The sequence below is a fragment of the Erinaceus europaeus genome, chromosome 3 (genome assembly GCF_950295315.1).
Source record: "Erinaceus europaeus chromosome 3, mEriEur2.1, whole genome shotgun sequence".
In the NCBI taxonomy this organism is placed as follows: Eukaryota; Metazoa; Chordata; class Mammalia; order Eulipotyphla; family Erinaceidae; genus Erinaceus; species Erinaceus europaeus.
In genome coordinates this window covers 87,287,543-87,308,437 of record NC_080164.1, presented here as the reverse complement: position 1 = coordinate 87,308,437, position 20,895 = coordinate 87,287,543, and the positions used below count along the sequence as shown (strand labels likewise).

At 39.5% G+C, this 20,895-nt stretch overlaps 1 protein-coding gene across 1 annotated transcript in view; it reads left to right on the top strand.

Moving 5' to 3' along the window:
* Positions 1–20,895, top strand: part of SLC9A4 (solute carrier family 9 member A4) — an 87,887-nt gene that overhangs the window by 51,493 nt on the left and 15,499 nt on the right. Inside the window, exons 8-10 of the mRNA XM_007532153.3 lie at positions 1,190–1,351; positions 15,341–15,437; positions 18,304–18,435. Coding sequence (XP_007532215.2) covers positions 1,190–1,351; positions 15,341–15,437; positions 18,304–18,435 — 391 coding nt within the window. The remainder of the gene's footprint in view (positions 1–1,189; positions 1,352–15,340; positions 15,438–18,303; positions 18,436–20,895) is intronic.

Here is a 20,895-nt window from a genome sequence, read left to right as displayed (position 1 = left end):
GTGAATCTGGATGTAGAAGGCACAGAGGAAATCATTTAGTGTCCAGGGAGCTGCCAAGTATCAGGGAAGACAAGGACAGTGGCAACCACTAGTGTTGAATAGCACTAGGCCAAACTGAGCTCTGTGTTAAGAGTGTCAGAGAAATCGTGATGACCAGGGAGTCAATTGTAGTAGGTTGAGGAATAAACAGGAACAACAACCCTTCAAAAAAAAAAAAAAGCTCAAGACACCAGAATACCAAGGAGTGACCCTACTAGAGAAAAATGGACTCTGTATAAGCCACACACAGACCACAATGTGCAGATGAACTTTAGCCTTTTAGACTTGGAGGAGACTAGACTGAGAAAGAATTCATCCACCTCTCAGACTAGGAAACCAATAACAAGATAATAAGCCAGCATCCCATGGAGTTCTGTCCCCTTCCAGAAAAAAAATCAAGCAAGCAGGCAAATTACACTTTGAATGTAAAATGATTGCAAGTGTTGAAAATTCCAACTCTAAACAAATAGTTGACTTGAAAAGCACCCTATGCCTACGTGCAGCTCAGTTTAATGGGTCGGCCAGGGGTTCACTACAATAGTCAGCGGCCATCAGCATCTAGCCTATTCAGTCCCCATCATTCAAACTGTCGGGACATATGTGGATTTCCCCCCTCCCTTTAATTGGCAGGATTCAAAGTGATCTGCAGTATAATGGGGCAAAACTACTGTAACTACCGGGCCATTTCAATTTATTGGGTTCTGGCTGAAAAGCCCAGCATTACTGTAAGTGCAGCTGCCACTGTTATGAGCTATTAGAATGGAACACTTGCTCAAAAGCCTCAACCTCCTCATTTCTGCTCTTACAATTGGAGCTGGGCTGGGCTGGGCCAAGCCTCCCCCACTCCCCACTTATGCACACGTTTTTTTGCCCTGATTGCAGCTTGTCCCTTCTTTTTGTTTAGTTGATTTTCAATGTCTTCAGGCGAGTAGTCTTTCTTTTCCTTTTTTCTTTTTTTATTAAAAAAAAACGGAGAGAAAAATATATATGTATTGTGATTGACACATACATAAAAATGTTTTTGAAAGCTGTGAATTCCAGGCACTGTCCTAGTGTTTTTCAGGATAAGCAACCATTTTGAGAAAAGTGCACACTTAACATGATGGTAGATGATTTCCAACATATTGATCTTTCTTTTTTTTATTTTTAGATTCAAAAAGTTTGACCACAGGTATTTACGAAAAATCCTAATCCGAAAGAACCTGCCCAAATCAAGCATTGTTTCTTTGTATAAGAAGCTAGAAATGAAGCAGGCTATCGAGATGGTGGAGACTGGAATGTTGACTTCTACGGCCTTTTCCATATCCAATCAGTAAGTCATGTGTGTTCTTTGATCTGGGCAAACTCATTTTTTGATTTAGAGATAATAGCTAGAGGTGAAGACAGAAATATGAGGAAGGAATCATGGGGATTAAAGGATTATCTAATTCTCGAATTCTTGTTTTGCTTTCCAACAAAATTTGCATTATGTGTATAGTTGCATGACATTTGACTGGGATAGAGTGAGTGAAATAAAAAATATTGCAAGCATATTATTATTGTTGTTTTTATTTGAGAGAAAGAGAGAGAGAGAGAAATGGAGTGAAAGAGACAACAGCACTAAAATTTCCTTCAAGGTAGTGGGGACTGGACTGAAACATGAGTCATTCACATGACGAAGCAGTACACTGGGGGTGGGGGGTGCATAGATAGCATAATGGTTATGTAAGGAGAGTCTTGTGGCTGAGGCTAAGTATAGGTTCAGTTTCCTGCACCACCATAAACCAGAGCTAAGCAGTGCTCTGATAAAACAGAAACAAAAACAAACAAACAAAAAACAAACAAAACAAACAAAAAACCAGCACACTGTTCAAGTTAGCTTAATTTGTTGATTTCTTTTACAGATGTTACCCATACCTGAAGTGTTAACATTTCTAATTAATTTTTTAGCTTTTCTTTTTTGTAAAAAAAAAAAAAAAAAAGATTGATGAGGCAATGCAATACCTTAAATTCAAGGAAATGGCATGGTTTTCCAACCTTCTGTGGATATAGTGCATAATATAAACCTATTATACAAGTACAAGTTCATAACAGGCATGATTTATAAGATTTTATCTTTCTTTCATTAAATCTTTTTCTATTTCTTTATTATTATTATTTTACAAGATAACAGGGGTACAACTCCACACCATTCCCACCATCAGAGTACTGAAACCCCAATCCCTCCACAGTAAGCTACAGAAGTTCTATTAAGGTCGTAGATATGGATTAACTATTATTTCTACATCTATCTGTCTATATTTGTATGTTTGCCAGTTTTTTTCTATGGTCCCATCTTCTCTTCTTTTCCAAGTCATACCTACACCTATGACTACATCCAAATATCACTTCCTTTTTCTCCTCTCTCTGGGTCCTGATGGAGTTGGAATTCATAGCCCTCTGATCATCTTTCCCCTGTCATTTCTCCCCCACTGGGAGTATGAACCAAAAGTCTTTTTGAGGTACAGAAAGTGGGTGTTCAGGCTTCTGTAGTTGCTTCAATATTGGACATGGATGTTGGCAGGTTGACCCATACCCTCAGCCTGTTTCTATCTTTCCTAGTGGGGTAGAGCTCTGCAGAGGTGAGGTTCGGGGACATATTGGTGAGGTTGTCTGCACAGGGAAGTCAGGATGGAGTCATAGTAGAGTCTGCAACTTGGCTGAAAGGTGGCAAGATACAAAGGAGAACAAATGTAAATCTCTCTATTTCTTTCAGGTATTCCTACTAATACATTTCAAGTTATTCATGTCCCTCTCTGTTTGAAGAGACACCTGGTCAACCATCAGATGCTAACTGGGATTTGGGAATAAGTTGTGATAGTGGAGGTGGTTGAGGAGCGATTTAGAGAGAATCTGTGTTTGTAATTGTGTCTAAATCCAAGATATGTGTAAGACTGTGAAATATGCCTTGATTTTATTTGAAATAGAAACTTTTTGGGGTGTGTGTGTCGGGGGAGGGGTCAGCTGGAGGGAACAGAGAACCTTAAGGATATGATATGGAGGTAGGGGAATACTTCTGTTGGAATACTTGAAAACCAGTTATCACAACAGCTGACTAAATATGTTTAAAAGCCTTGTTAGCTTTCTTATATTTGACAAGAGGCCCTTTAATATCACAAGAAATAAATCTCCTCCCCCCCCACACAGCCTACACACCGCCACAACCACCACCACTACCACCCAGTTTTCTTTCAAGAAATGAATGAATCATGAAGATCACTCACAAGAATAAAGAAAATCATCTTGACCTTGTCCTGTACCTTCATCATGTGATGACACTTGATCATGAACTTAAATTATGCCCTTGTGTTTGAAAAGCAAGTTGAGAGAAGTGCTAAGAATAGAGAGCAATAAAATCCCCACTAATGCGTGAGTGTTATTTCTCATTCCTTACTTGCTAATGAATCAGAAACACCATCCTCTATCTTATAGAGCCTGGGGCGGGGGGGAATCTGAATTAACATCCCAAGGGCATCTTGTTATAAACACAAAGCACTTTGCCTTCTCATCAAGATTGTTTTTGTGGTTAGTTGGCTTGTTTTGGTATTGCCCAAAGCTTTTTTATAAAATTTTATTTATTTATTTATTGGATAGAGACAGTCAGAAATTGAGAGGGAAGGGGGTGATAAATAAGGGAGAGAGATAGAGAAATACTTGCCATACTGGTTCACCACTTGCAAAGCTTTCCTCTTGCAGGTGGGGACTGGGAGCTCAAACCTGGGTCCTTGTGCATTGTAACATGTGTGCTCAACCATGTGTGCCATCACCCGGCCCCCTTTTTTCTTTCTTTTTTTTTTTTTATCAGTGACTTACAAAATTACAAAATAACAGGGATTCAATTCCACATTGTTCCCACCACCAGAGTTCTGTGTCCTCATTCCCTCCATAGGAAACTGCAGTGGTTCTCCCAAGTTCATATCTATCTGTCCGTCTGTCTGTCTGTCTATCTATCTATCTATCTATCTACCTACCTACCTATTATATCTATCTATATTTTTGCCCACTTTTTCTATGGTCCTGCCTTCTCTCTCTCTTTTAAAGTCACACCTATATCTACTACTATTTCCAAATGTCCTTTTTTTCTCTTCTCTCTCTGGGTCCTAATGGAATTGGAGTTCAGAGCTCTCTGGTACTTTCCCCATAACACTCCCCCACCCTTTGGGACAAATATTCTTTTTGGGGAGCAGAAGGCAGGAGGAGTTCTGGCTTCTGTGAGTGCTTCTCTGCTGGACATGGGCATTGGCAGATCGATCCATACCCTCAGCCTATTTCTATCTTTCCCTAGTGGGCTAGGGCTCTGAGAGGTGATGTCTTGGAACATGTTGGTGAGGTTGTCTGCCCAGGGAAGTCAGGATGGAGTCATAGTAGCATTTGATACTTGGTGTTTGAAAGACGGTAAGTTATGAGACAGGACAAAATGTTTAATAAATAGGACAGCAAGTAGGAACCAGCAAGTAGAAATAAATCAGGTGAGGATAGGGATTTTAGGGTGGTAAGAAGTTAGGAAGTCTATTTTGGGTATGTTCCTAGGGACCCATAACTTTAGTGTTTTTTGTCTAAGCAACATGGAGACAGACTAAAAATATTTTCTGGGAAGATATAGTCAGAGCTGAGAATAGAACTAGAAAGCTGGATTAGAGCAGAGAGTATCTCCCAAACTTGAAGAAAATATATAAATACAGTTAACTGTTCTTTTTTTAACACCACTCACAAAGATTCCCCCCTGCAGTTGGGAGCCAGGGGGCTTGAACTCAGGTCCTAGTGCATTGTAACATGTGCACACAACCAGGTGTGCCACCACCTGCCCCCTAAATACAGTTCACTGTTCACCACATCAGTCTGACCCACAGCCCATGTATATTCCTACTTATCACAGGATCCTGTGCAACCTCTGTCCCTGCCAGTCTGAGCTCACAGTTCATGGTCATAGCTGGGAACATTCTAGGCTGCACTCATTTTAGACCAGTCATCCTTGAGTGGCATAATAGGTTGACCCAGCCTTCCTTTGGAGAGTGGGACAGTCCCTAACATTGCTACTTTATAATGAGGACAAGTTTCTGAAGAGGCCCTTGAAAGGGGTTATAGTGATGTTCCTGATGGAAGTGACCTGTGATAATGGAGAGAGGGGTCTGTTAGAAGTCTAGGCCTATGGTATCTATGGGGGAAATCCTAATATTTCCTAATTTTGCCCCCAATTTTTTAAATTTAGATTTTATTTATTTAAGAAAGAGATAGGAAGTGAGAAAGAGAACCAGACATCATTCTGTAACATACACTGCCAGGGATCAAACTTGGGATCTCATGCTTAAAAATCCATGCTTAAGAATCCATCACTATTGGCTAACCACTCCTAACTTGATGTTAAGAAAACTGTTGATACTCAAATGAAATTTGCTACCAAAAATTATCTGCAATGGTCTTCTGAGTCTTATTGAAATTTAATGAAAATCAAATATTACATCTTTTTTTTTAATCAGTCAACACTTTATTTTCAATGTTGATAGGGTAGAGGAGATAGCATAATGGTTATACAAAGAGACTCTCATGCTTGAGGCTCCCAGGTTAATTCTTTGCACCATCATCAGAAAGCTGAGCAGTACTTTGGTTAAAAAAAAAAAGTAGGTGTCAGGTGGTAGCACACCAGGTTAAGCGCACACAGTGTAAATAAAGCACAAGGGAAAAGAATGACTATTCTACCCAGAGCCATCTACAAATTTAATGCATTATATATCAAAGTCCCACCAAGCTATAGCCACCTACACCCACCTACAGCCAACATCATACTGAATGGACAAAAGCTGAAAGCATTCCCCCTCAGATTGGGGACTAGATAGAGCTGTCCATTATCATCATTACTCTTCAACATAGTATTGGAAGTTCTCACCATAGCAATTAGGCAGGAGAAAGGAATCAAACAATACAGACTGGAAGGGAAGAAGTCAAACTCTCACTATTTGCAGATGATATGAGAGTATACATAGGAAAAACCTAAAGTATCCAGAAGAAAACTACTGGAAATCATTAGGCAATATAGCAAGGTGTCAGGCTATAATATCAATGTACAAAAATCAGTGGCATTTCTTTTTTTTATTGTTGTTGTTATTGATGTCATCATTGTTGGATAGGACAGAGAGAAATGGAGAGAGGAGGGGAAGACAGAGAAGAGGAGAGAAAGATAGACACCTGCAGACCTACTTCACCACTTGTGAAGTGACTCCCCTGCAGGTGGGGAGCCGGGGTCCACCAGTCCTTGCACTTTGCGCCATGTGCACTTAACCTGCTGAGCTACCACCCGACCGCCCCTCAGTAGCATTTCTTTATCCAAACACTAAGTCCGAAGAAGAGGATATCCAGAAATCACTCCATTCACCATCACAGCAAAATCAATAAAATACCTAGTAATAAACCTGGCCAAAGAAATGAAAGGCTTGTATACTGAAAACTATGAGTCACTATTCAAGGAAATAGAAAATGATACCAAGAAATAGAAAGACATCCAATGATCATGGATTGGGAGAATTAATAGCATCAAAGTGAATATTCTACCCAGAGCCATATACAAATTCAATATGATATCCATCAAAGTCTCACCTATCTTCTTTGAGAGAGTAGAACAAAAATTACAATCATTAATCTGGAACCAGAAAACACCAAGTATCACCAAAACAGTCTTGAAGAAAAGAAACAGAAATGGAGATATCACACTCCAGGAGCTCAAACTATACTGTAAGGCCATCATAATCAAAACAGCCTACTACTAGAACAGAAACAGGTACACAGATCAGTGGAACAGAATTGAAAGCCCAGAACTAAACCTCCACACTTATTGGTAGAACACTTTCCCACCTAAAATTCAAGGGCAGCTATGATACAAACCCACTTGCAAGGAAGGCTCAAGCAAAAACAAATCAATGGGACTACATCAAATTGAAAAGCTTCTGCACAGCCAAAGAAACTATCACACAAACAAGGAGATCCCTCACAGAATGGGAGATCTTCACATGTCATACATCAGACAAGAGACTAATAACCAAAGTATTTATATCTTTATAGAGCTCAACAAACGTAGCAACAAAAAAGGAAATGGCCCCAACCAAAATTGGGCAAAGAATATGAACAGAATATTCATGACAGAAGAGATCCAAAAGGCCAACAAGCATATGAAAAATTGCTCCACGTCACTGATTATCAGAGAAATGCAAGTAAAGACAACAATGAGATACCACTTCACCCCTGTGAAAATGTCATACATCAAAATTGATAGCAGCAACAAATGTTAGAGAGGTTGTGGGGACAAAGTAACCCTCCTTCCCTGCTGGTTGGAATGTAAATGGGCCCAGCTTCTGTGGAGAGCAGTCTGGAGAACCCTCACAAGGCTATAAATAGACCTCCCATATGACCCAGTAATTTCACTCTTAGGGATATATCCTAAGGACTCCATAGCACCTAGCCAAAAAGATATGTGTACAACTATGTTCACAGCAGCACAATTTGTAATAACTAAAACCTGGAAGCAACCCAGGTACCCAACAAAAGATGAATGGCTGAGAAAGCTGTGGTATATATACTCAATGGAATACTATGATGCTATAAAGAATAATAAACCTACCTACTTGACCTATCTTGGATGGAGCTCGAATGAATTATGTTATGTGAGATAAGTCAGAAAGACAAAGACAAGTATGGGATGATCCTACTCATAAATAGAAGTTGAGAAAGAAGTATAGAATGGGAAACTCAAAGCAGAATCTGACTGAGTTTGGAGTGTTACAACAAAGTAAAAATCTCTAGGAGGAGGGTGAGGGTGAATGTTCAGTTTCACTTGGTGTGTGTGTGTGTGTGTGTGTGTGTGTGTGTGTGTGTGTGTGTGTGTGTGTAGGGGCGGGACACAGACTTTGAGTGATGGGACTTGCACTCCTATTAACTTATAGTATCACAAATCATTATTTAATTAGTATTAGAGGGGAGAATAAATAACAACAACAAAAAATAGGGGCCAGGAGGTAGCACAACAGGTTAAGCACACATAGTGCAAAGCTCAAGGATCCTGGTTTGAGCCCCTGGCTACACATCTGGGGGCTTCCCACAAGCAGTGAAGCAGGTCTGCCGGTGTCTATCTTTCTCTCCCCATCTCTGTCTTCCCTTCCTCTCTTGATTTCTCTCTGCCTTATCCTACAACAGAAGCAATGGCAACAATAACAACAACAGTCAAAACAAAAAAGAGAAAATAGTCTCCAGGAGTAATGGATTTGTAGTGCAGGCATTCTTCTTCTTCTTCTAGCGTTTGCCCTTCTTCCGTAGCCAGTTAATGGCTTTGAAAGTGACTGGGATCCATGTGGATTCAGTCGGCTAGGAAGGATCGTCAGTTTCCCCAATGAATGGGTACTCACGGGATGCACCACGAGAAGGTTGATCCAATGCATCCCAGTGCAGGCATTGATCCCCAGAAATAACCCTGGAGGCAAAAAAAAAAAGGATAGTATGTCTATTGAAATTTTTCATTGAATTGGCCTTTATTTCCTATAAGATGGCACCTCAACTTCACTGAACTTGGTTACTGAATTTTTGGCATCCACTTTCATGGCCTCATCTTTGACCCAGCTACAGTCCCTGTCCTCATGGAACTCACACTCTAGCAGGGTGTTAGCATTAATAAACTTAAAAGGTCATATACGTTTTAAAAACAGTCACATAAGTATATAATTACAAGGTTAAAATGTCCACAGTGAACTTCACCTGGCCCACTGATTAAACGGTGAAGAAAAGTGAGTAAACTGCTTGGCAGGAAGGCTGCATAGCTGCAGGCAATGCCCACCATGAGGAACTTCCTCAACTGATTTGCTTGCTTATTCTGTGAGCACTTGGTCTGAGAATGTAAGAGGACTTATCTCAAATGACGATCAGTCTATCATGTGCGGCAACATATTTTGAATCTCTATATTACATTGCAGTGGTCATAAGTGAGTGCCCCCATTTCTGACCACAAGACAATCTTTAAGCCAACTCTTTGGAAGTGGTCTCTTTGTTGAGCCAACTATTTTTTTCAAACATCAATTCAAGATTAGCAAAAGATTCTTATAGATAAGAAGGGTTTATTATTTTATTCTTTCTTTCTATAGCCTAAATCGGTTAGTTTACTGAGGTGGGAGAAGAGATTTTTAAAGCTTGTATTTAATACTTCAGGTATTTAAATTGGATTTATTTGATCTCAACAGAAATCTGTAGGACATCAAGCAAAAAGGAATTCCTCTCCTGAGATCAAAGCTGTTCATTTCTTAAAAACAAACCTTCAGACAATAATAGGAAAAAGAAGTATATACTTAGCTCGATTTTGGTTGTTCTGTTTGAGGTAACAGCAAAATGCACATATATTTTTCTCTTTAGAAGTTTAAGCAAAAGGTTTTCATTTCTGCTTTGTGATCTTCAGAACACCAACACCATTTTTTTTTTTGTCTATAGCACAGTGTGTATGGTAGTGATTGTATTTATTTCATTACTTTTACATATTTTTTCAATTTGATCCTCAGAATAGCTATGTGGAATAAGCAGAGTAGATAACTTTGATTAGAATTTAAATTCCAGGCACTACATTTTACCAGTCATACTTGATTCTTGGAAATATCAGAGGATAGATACTCAAACCAATTAAAGAGGCTGATGTTTTAAAATATATTTGGCTTACTAATATTAAAGAATATCAAAATATTTATAAATTCATAAGCATAATAGACAACTGTATGACTTCAGAATGTTCTATTTTAAAACTCCCAAATGTTTTGACATGTTTATAAAAGGAATGACTTTATTATTATTAATTTAATAAAGTAGTCAGTTTATTTAAAACATTTTAACTGATCACAAGTTTATGAGCATAAATTTACATTTATGCATTCTTATACCAAAGACTCCAGAACAAAGATTTGGTTGCCATTTTCACCTCTGATTAATGTTGCATTAGCAACATTATGTTGAGGGGAACCAGACTTATTTTTCTGCCATTCTTAATTTATTCTTTTTTAAAAAATATTTACTTATTCTCTTTTGTTGCCTTTGTTGTTTTATTGTTGTAGTTATTATTGATGTCGTCATTGTTGGATAGGACAGAGAGAAATGGAGAGAGGAGGGGAAGACAGAGAGGGGGAGAGAAAGACACCTGCAGACCTGCTTCACCACCTGTGAAGCGACTCCCCTGCAGGTGGGGAGCCGGGGGCTCGAACCGGGATCCTTACGCTAGTCCTTGCACTTTGAGCCACCTGTGCTTTACCTGCTGTGCTACTGCCTGATTCCCCTCTTAATTTATTCTATATGTTAGTCATTTTGGTAACCTTTTAAAAGGAGAGAAGGGTCCTTTGGAGGTAGAAATAGGTGGAGGTGTGACTTAGAAAGGAAGAGAAGGCAGGACCATAGAATAAATGGATAGATATATAGATGATATATAGATAATAGATAGATGATGATGATAGATATATAGATAGATGATAGAGATACAAATATAGAGGGATAGTTATAGATATATAAAGATATTTATAAATATAGATAATTATGGGAGTTGGGCTGTAGTGCAGCGGGTTAAGCGCAGGTGGCGCTAAGCTCAAGGACTGGCGTTAGGGTCCTGTTCAAGCCCCCGGCTCCCCACCTGCAGGCAGGTCCCTTCAAAGGCGGTGAAGCAGGTCTGCAGGTGTCTGTCTTTCTCTCCCCTTCTCTGTCTTCCCCTCCTCTCTCCATTTCTCTCTGTCCTATCCAACAACAATGACATCAATAATAACTACAACAATAAAACAAGGGCAACAAAAGGGAATAAATAAAAATATATATATAGATAATTATATAAATGATAGTCAATTCATATCTGTGACATTTGGAGAACTACTGCAGTTTGCAGTAGAGGGAGTGGGTCACAAAACTCTGGTGGTGGGAACAGTGCACCCCTGTTAACTCATAACTTTGAAAATCAATATTAAATCACTAATAAAAATTTTAAAAATTTAAAAGAGAGAGAGAGAGAGAGAGAGGAGGGTGACCCAGGAGATGGCACAGCGGATAAAGCATTGATCTCTCAGACATAAACATCTGAGTTCAATCCCCAGCGTTGCATGTGCCTGAGTGATACTCTGGTGTTCTCTCTCTCTCTCCCTCTCTTATAAGTAAATAAACCTGAGAGAGCGGGAGGGAGGGAGAGAGAGAGTAGACAAGCTATTCTAGTCTAGAGTGCCAACGGGTTTCTGGATGAAGGTACTAAAAGAGGATAGCTCCTCCTAAATGAATCAGGTTATGGTTTTGTCTTTTGGAAATCGGTATTTATGACAAGAACCTACTCTATTTCATGTTTGTGTTGCTATGTTTAGAGTCGGAATCTCTTTGCATTTATTATAGCATCCACTGTTGTGTGTGTTTTTTTTATTTTGTTTAAAGTAAGAGAAATGTGAATCTCTTATTCAAATGTGGTTAGATTTAGATTTTTCTAGTTTGATTTAAATAACTATGTAATTAGCATATAACTTTTACTTAAGGCAATAGTAAGTCCCTTGACTGATAATGGATGAATGTTCCAGTAACAAGAGTTTGGTCATTTATAATTGTACTTTGACCTGAAGATTGTTAGGATGCTGTTTCCCCAATGATTGCATATTTCCCCTGTGTTTATGGTCTGATCATTTCAGTGATGCCTTTGCTACTGAAGTGGTATGTAGGAAACTCCAGGTGTCACCTTTCCCAAGTTAATCGTTGCTCTGTGTAAGTAGATAGCTATAGCTTCCAGTGTGAACCACAAGAGATGATGCCTTTGGGGGTACCTGCATTACTCATGCAGCCAGCAGCCTGAACAGGCAGACCTTCATTAACTCTGGGACTTTCCCAAAGTGATCCTTATAAGGCAGGGGAGAATGCCAGGGTAAGTCCACTGCTATTTCAAGCTCAGCTTTACCATTTCTTTTATCAATGGATGATTTTCCCCTTTGGACATAAAATGTTTGAGCTCTGTAATTCAATTTTTTTTTTAAGAGAGACTCAGAAGGGTGCCAGGAGATGGTGCATCTGGTTAAGCACACATTTTCACCAAGCATAAGGATCCAAGTTGGAGTCCTCACTCCCCACCTATAGGGAGGGTGCTTCATGTGCAGTGAAACAGGTCTGCAGGTGTCTTTCTCTCTCCCTCTCTATCTCCCCTTCCCCTCTCATTTTTTTCCTCTGTCTTATCAAATAAAACTAAAAAGAAAAAAAAAAAAGGAAGAATGGTCACCAGAAGCAGTGGATTCATAGTGCAGGCACCAACTCCAGCAATAATCCTGGTGGCAAAAATTAGTATTAGTAATAATAATAAATAAAATAAAAAAAGAAAAACTGAGAGAAGTTAAGAGGCAAGAGGGATGGGGAGAGAGAGACACACCTGTAGCACAACTTCACTGATTATGAAACACCCTCCCCACCTGTGGACCCAGCTCTTTGCATAAGGCAATGTATGCCTTCGACTGGGTATGCCACTGCACTGCCCCACAATGAGCTGCTTTTTTCTTCTAGGTAATAGATTACACCCAGTACAATCAAGGGATGTGTTTTAGACTGTGGAAATATGTGTGGATATCTAAAGCAGAAAAAATTCTATTTGAAGGAAACTTAAACAGGTTGAAATGCCCTGATAACAATGTTTAGATCACCAAGGGCAGTGACTAAATATCAATAATGCTGATATTTGCAACTTGAGATATGAGAATTCTGATTTCATTGACTTTCAGTGAAAAGGTATTTGGTCAGTCTCCAACTAGCATAGTTGAGTAAGTCCTCACATACTGTGAGTTCATTATTCATGCCCTTAAAAATAATTTATCTGTTGAACATTACTTATGGAATGGACTTGATATTTATGATTATATTGTAATAATGATTGGAAAAATCTGTAAACTGTAACCTGCTTTGAAACTAAAATCCTCATATGATTTCTATGATCAATTATCCTAAGAACTTTTGCACACATGTATCTTTTTTATTTTGCTCTCATGTTCTAGTGAGTATAATATTCATGCAAGGAGAAGTCTGTAAAATTATCACCACTAGATTAAAAACAATTGAACTGGGGGTTGGGCGGTACTGCAACGGGTTAAGCGCATGTGGTGCAAAGGGTAAGGACTGGCATAAAGATCCCGGTTCGAGCCCCCGGCTCCCCACCTGCAGGGGAGTCGCTTCACAGGCAGTGAAGCAAGTCTGCAAGTGTCTATCTTTCTCTCCTCTGTCTTCCCCTCCTCTATCCATTTCTCTCTGTCCTATCTAACAATGACGACATCAATAACAACAATAATAACTACAACAATTAAAAAACACAGGCAACAAAAGGGAAAATAAATAAATATTTTTTAAAAAATGATTAAACTCAAATATGTCTGTCCCATGAGATTCCTGCATAGCAATTCCATGACTTAAGTTTTTTCCAGAGGACTAATGGGCATTAACTGCCAATATGCACATGACTTGGAGTTGGTACCACTTCAAGGTTGAGTGGGGTGGGTGGGGCTCATGGTGAAGGAAGCTGTGAGATGCCCATCAATGGGAAAACAGTGAACAGCTAGTTGCTTCTAGAATATCAGAGTCCCCAATGTCTCATTTCTGAACTGGCTTTTGTGGTGGAAAGGGTGGAAAGGCTCTTTGAAAACATGACTCTAGTTTCTCATAATTATTCTCTCTTTTCTTATAAATTATTTTTAAAATATTTATTTATTTTGGATAGAGACAAGGAGGAATTGAGAAGGGAGAGTGAGACTAGCTGAAAGAGAGACAAAGAGACACCTGCAGCACTGTTTCACCATTTGTGAAGTTTCCCTACTGCAGGTAGGAACCAGGAGCTTGAACCTGGATCCCTGTGCATTGTGATATGTGCAGCTGCACCATCACCAGCCCCCTCATGATTATTCTTTAAGCAAAGATGAACTTCTCAGAAGGATAGATTCAAAGTACATGTGCTCGTAAATGTAATTATAAAGCTTTCACACTCTTAGATCAATGTTTCTGCAAGTGTGGTGTAAATAACTGGTGTTATCTATCCATGTTACCTGTCTGCTTTGAGGATAGACTTAACCAATAGCCTGTACTCAGCCATTTATTTCTGTGGACTCTTAGCAGTAAAGCATTAAACTGATACTTTATGATATCCAAAAAAACCTGGTTTTCTAGCCATTGATTTTTACTATAATCTACCAATATGCCTGTTCATAATAGAAAAAATACTAATTTTTGGTTTGTCACTATCTACTTTTAAAAATAGGTTAGCTATGACCACAGAATGTGAGCTCAGACCTATAGGGTTACAGGGGCCATATAGGCTCCTATGCTGAATATGGGCCCCAGATCAAATCGACAGGGTTTATGGTTATTTATTTATATACTTTCTTCATATTCGGGAGCCACTCTCTTCCCTGATCCAGCTCTTTTTTCTTTTCCTTTTTCTTTTGATCCAGCTTTCTAGTCCTTTTTTCAACTATGACATCATCTCCCCAGACAATACCTTGGGTCCACCTGCAAGTTAGCTGTCAGACTCAAGCAAAAACTAGTAGAGTCATGGGCCCCTTGGAATATACCTAAAATAGACCTATTAGCTTTTTCTAAGACAGAGACCCCAAATCTTCATCTGCAATATTCTTGCCTTTAGGTTCATGATTAGTCAACATTTTTTTCTGCTTTATATCTTAACTCTTTTTCAGCTACCAGATTCCAGGTGCTACCATGATGCCAACCTGACTTCCCTGGGCAAATGACCCCACCAATGTGTCCTGAAGCCCTGCCTACCCAGATCCCTGCCCCACTAGGGAAAGAGAGCGACAAACTGCCAACACCCATGTTCATCGAGGAAGCAATTCTAGAAGCCAGACCTCCCACCTACTGTACTCCATAATGACCCAGGGTCCATACTTCCAGAGGGATAAAGAATAGGAGAGCTTTGGGGGGGCAGATGGGATAGGGAGTTCTGGTGGTGGGAACTGTGTGGAATTATACCCCTCTTATCCTATGGTCTTGTCAATATCTCCATTTAATAAATTTCAAAAAAGAAAAGAAAATTAAAAAGAAAAAATAGGCTAGAGTAATTCCTACAGAAAAGCCATAGTCAAAGAAACCTTATCTTGAAAATTGTAAGGGCACACACTGACACTTTACATGAATTTGCTAAATTAATAGAAAAAAGTCATGTGAAAACAGGGGCTCTAAAAGCAAGAAGTCCTATAAGCACATTTATACTTTTGTTAATATTGTTGTCAAACTGGAAAAATAATAGTTGGCTTCCTTTCTATGGTGTTTCCAGGGCCCAGAGGATACAAGGAACTAAAAGGCTTTCCCCAGAAGATGTGGAGTCCATGAAGGACATTCTGACACACAACATGTACCAAGTTAGACAAAGGGTATGTATCAGCCACCTAACTTGTCCATATTGCCTGCTCTTGAAATAGATATCAAGAATACATTTTTTGTTCATATCATGCTCTCTAAGGCAGAGATAGATAATTTCTTTCTGTTTTTGCTTAGTTTGGAGAACAGAAAGTTAATCATTATATTTCTGCTACTAAACTGGAACCTGTGGCATAAAAGGAAATGCAAATCCAGTTTTTGGCCCTAGGGGTCAGGCTGCCCCAGTCCTAAAACTTGTTGCTTTCCAGACTCGTTGTCCTCACTCCATCCAGGGAAGGTTAAGAGTGACGCTTATCCAGGAAAGCACTGGGGGAAAATAGAGAATATATATATATATATGGCACCAAGATGTCTCTATGATAGAGAGAGAAAGAGAGAGAGACAGAGACAGAGAGAGACAGAGACAGAGAGAGAGAGTTGTGCTAGGCTGACATGTTAAAGCAACAACAGGGAACATAGAAATTCTATTATTATTCATTTTTGGAAACAAGAATAGAAAAACAAGAACTTGGAAACAGGAAAGTTTGCAGTGAGAAGATTTTTGAGCTGAGTAGATGAGACGTTCTAAAACTTCAGTTTAATCCAGTGATATTTAATGTTGTGTCTTCTGATTAGGAGTGTTCTTTTTTGTTGTTGTTGTTCAAATTGTGAGGGTCACTGGTCCATCCCAGTCCTATATGGTTAATGGAACAAAAACAAACTAAAATTCTCCAAATCAGTTAAATCACCTAGACAGAGTTCCTCATGTTTTTTTTTTTATTTGATTATTATTATTTTTTAACTAATTGGATAAAGACAGCCAGAAATTGAGAGGGAAGGGGGAGATAGAGAGGGAGAGAGGCAGAGAGACACCTGAAACACTGCTTCACCATTAGCAAAGCTTTCCCCCTGCAGGTGGGGACCAAGGGCTCAAACCTGGGTCCTTGCACACTGTAACATGTGCACTCAGCCAGGTGTGCCACCACCAGGTCCCGAGTTCCTTGTTTTTAAGGAGAAAAACTGGGCTAGGGAAATAGCATAATGGCTATCCAAAGGACTCCTAAGCCTGAAGCTCCCATTCCCATTCCTAGTACCACATAAGCCAGAGCTGAGCAGTGCTCTTGTTAAAATATTTAAAAATTAAGTAGAAGATATGGAGGTTGGGGAAGTTGATTATGTGACTTATTTAAGGTGATCAAACAGATCCATATTATTAAGAACCTAGGTCTTCTAACCATTACCCATTGCTTTTTTTTCCATGGTGCTAGTTTAAAACAACCCAGTAAAAGCGAATGTTTTCTGTTCCAAAAAGATCAGTGATTAAGAGGGAAATTCAGTACTTGGTGAAGAAATTAGAGGTCAGCATCACTCACAGATGCTTAGAGGGAATACAGCAGCTTTCAAACCATTCCAAGTGAAACTGTTTCAGTCAGATGACCACATGTAACCTTAGATAAATTGTTAAGAACTTCCTGGTATGAAGTAAGTCAACTGGTTTAGTTAAAGTCTGTATCCAAAGGGTACCTGGTACTCTATCTTTCCCTCACAAAGCCAAAGATCTACTTAACTAGATGTGTACGCACAGGAGAACATGAACTAGAAACCAGTGAAATCAGTGAAACCAGTGAGGATGGCACTGTTAACTCCCTCTTGTTACAAACACCCTCTTCTGTTACCACAGGAAATGTGACCAAGTCAGAGTGCTATACAGCCATCTTAATGTAATAATAAGTTTTAATTTCTTCTGCATATTTAAAAAGACCAAATAGAAATAAAAGATTAGTGTTTCTTTCTCACATTGCAGACTATTTGGGGATATCCTTTGGAGGCTATCCTAAGATTGCCTGGTCTACAAGATAGCATCTCTTTTCCCGATAGTTTTCTAATGGCCTGAGCTCCAGTCCTTTCCTGAAGTTTACTTTAATCTCTCACCACACTTTGAATGAATTTGATAACAAATTCCTAGCTTTGCTCCTGCATTCCCCCTAAATTATTTTGTGTATTATTTTTAAATACTTTATTAATATATTTGAGATGGATTGATGGATGGATGGATAGATAGATGGTAGATGTAAGAGGGAGGGAGGGAGGGAGAGAGAGAGAGAGAGAACTGCTCAGCCTCTGGCTTTGGCAGTGCCAGGAATAGACCCAGAGATCTTAGAGCCTGAGGCATACCAGTATTTTGTATAACCAATATGCTAATTCTTTGGCCTGTTAATTTATGCCTTAACATAGATGCTCCCTCTTCCTAGAGAGAATAGCTACTCTCTTTTCAAAACTCAACTCAGTGCAACATGTCTTTCCCACTTCATCATAGAGCTTTCCTCAGACCCCAATATTTTAGAACTTTAATAATCTGACCCTCTTAAGGTTTTTGAACGCCAGAATTGTCATTTATTCATTTTAAAGATTTTTGTGTCTACCTTGGCACCTGACACATAGACCATTTTCTCTACTACAGTTAAACTAAATATTCCCATTAAAACATCCACTAATTAGGAGATTAGTGTCTGTAGTTCTAGCTCCACTGTCTCATGGAGAAACTCGACATCCATTGATGAACCTTCAATGAGCAAGAAGTAGACATTTCAGTGGGCTGCATTGCAAACACCTGGCTAAGAATCAGTATTGGTCAGTGGTGCAAGACAGGTAAGTAAGGGGCAGAAACTAGGCGTAATAGAGGGACAGCACAGATCTGTCCTGACAAGGATGACTTCAGTTACAGAGATCACGTTTCATGGCCACAAGCTCCTCCTCTGTAGCAGGTATTCAGACCAACCCCATGACACCCCTCTTGCTCTCATAGTGTCAATTGGCGGTATTTATATTGTGTCTTGAGAGACCGGAAGCTGGACTGGAGATGTCCTGTTCTCTCTGCAGACCCTGTCCTACAACAAATACAGTCTCAAACCACGGTCAAGTGAGAAGCAGGCTAAAGAGATTCTGATACGCCGCCAGAACACCCTACGAGAGAGCATGAGAAAAGGCCACAGCCTGCCATGGGGGAAACCGGTAAATGTCACCTGTTACTGTGCTGGAACTTCTGGGGTCGGTCATTACCATCGAGGCTTAAACCAAACTGGTTTCCAGGGTTGGCAAAGTATCTCACTTATGCTGTTTTGCCATGTGCACAATCCAGGTTTGTGCACTGAAGGAGTACTCTGGTATTGTGGTCTCTCTCTCTCACACACTCTTTTTCTTCTTTGTCTCTATCTGGGAAAGTCATCCCACAGTGGTGAAGCCCCAGTGATTGTTGTTAAAATTCGGAGGCTCCAGCTGGCCGGGCTTGTTTCCAGATAAAGGTAGTAGCCAGAAGATGAGTACACAAACACAGTACACGTAGTCCTATGTCTGGGACTTTGAAACCAGAGGCATCTGTCCATCAACCTACTTGGCAGAAAATTGCTTTATATCTTGGGACCAAGCTGAACCCCCTTACTGGGCCAAGCCTAGCTTAGATGCCATAGTGACCTTGTACTGAGCTTCCCAGGGGAACCTCTGTGAACTAAGACACCCAGATTTAGGGGCTACCTTCTCTCCCTAGAAGGTACAGAGAAGGATTTGTCCTTACAAATTTGTCCTTAGTGACAGCCAAGACTTTTGGGTTGCATCTTCCTATCATCCACTATGCACCTGAGCTATTCTATTTGAGGCCACCTCACAGAAACCTTACTGGGATTTCTGCATGGAGGATGCATCTGGAGTTGACTTTTACCTTTCTCTTTTTAAATTAAAAATATTAATTAGTTAATTGGATAGAGACATCCAGAAATCAAAAGGGGAGAGGGTGATAGAGAAGGAGGGAGAAAGAGAGACACCTGCAACACTGTTTTACCATTTGCAAAGCTTTCCCTCTGTAGGTGGGAAAGTGGGGAATTGAACCCAGGTCCTTGAGCATTGTAATATGTGCTGTAATATGTGGTGCACCACCACAAGGTCCCATGACTTTTATCTCTAATTTCAGAGGAGCTATGGGAGCAATTTTGAATTTATGGTCTGTTGAATCATGACAAGGAAAAGTGAATATAATATATGGAAGGTGTTCTGCAATTCTTGGGGGAAAAAAGGTGTAACAACTAGACAATATACTAAGTGTGGGTCTGTGCCCTTTATTTTATTTATTCAATTACTTATTTGTTTTAAAATTTTTTTACTTGGGATTAATGGTTTACAGTAAACACAGTTGTTGGTATATATATAAAATTTCATAATTTTCTGCAAAACACACTAACCCCTTGCCTAGGTCCTCCTCCTGTGATTATTACCACCATCATGCACCAGGACTTGGGCACCCCCTACCCAGCTAGACTTGCAGTACACCAAATCCAGTCCAATTTCTACTTTGTGTTTCCATTTCTGTTCTTATTTCTCAGCTCTGTCTACGAGTGAGATCATCCCATATTCATCCTTCTCTTTCTGACATCTCATTTAACATGAGTCCTTTAAGCTCCATCCACGAAGAGGTGAAGAAGGTGAAGTCATCATTTTTAATAGCTGAGTGTAGTCCATATTTCTCATATACTCATCTGTTGTTGGACACCCAGGTTGCTTTCAGATTTTGGTTATTATAAATTGTGCTCCTATAAACATAGGTATACACAGATCTTTTTGGATGAGTGTGTTTAGTTCCTTAGGATATATCCCCAGGAGAGGAATTGTAAGGTCATAGGGTAGGTCCATTTCTAGCCTTCTGAGAGTTCTCCAGACAACTCTTTCCATGGGTTAGACCAACTGACATTGTTTATTTGAGCTTTTCCTTGTTTTTCTAATGTTCTCCCTATTGCTATGAAGTTTTCTTAGTACTGCCTTAGCTGTGTCCCAAATATTTTAATAGCTCATGTCTTTATTTTCATTTGATTCTAGAAACATTTTAATTTCTTCCTTTATTACCTTTTTTGCCCAGTGGTTGTTAAGTAGTATGTGGTTGAGCTTCCATATTTTGGGACTTTTACTAACTTTCTGCTTGTTGTTAAGTGTTAATTCCACTGCTGTTTGTTAAATGTTAATTTAATTCCACTGTGGTTAGTGCCATTATTCTAAACTTTTCTGAGTGGTCAGATATATGGCAAGTTTTTGGTGATGTTGTTATTGTTTATAAGAGACTTTTTAGAACTTTTGGAAGGGCATATTTGGTGATAGTTGATTCCTTCAACTATTGTTGGCCTCAGAAGGTTTTTATCCCTCCATCTAATCTGAACAACAGTCTATCAGGATACAATATTCTTGGCTGAAGGTCTTTCTTATTGAGTGCCTGATATATATTTTGCCATTCTATTCTGGCTTTCAGACTTTGTGTGGTGAAATCTTGTTGGTATGCATGAGACCCCTTCTGTTTCATTTGGTTTAAATCCCCCCTGCTTAACACTATTCTATTTACATAACCACTTCATTCTATTTACATAACCGCTGTTAACAAGCACCACCCTCCCTCCAGGGCATTAGTGGTTCAGTGATAGAATTCTCACCTGCTCC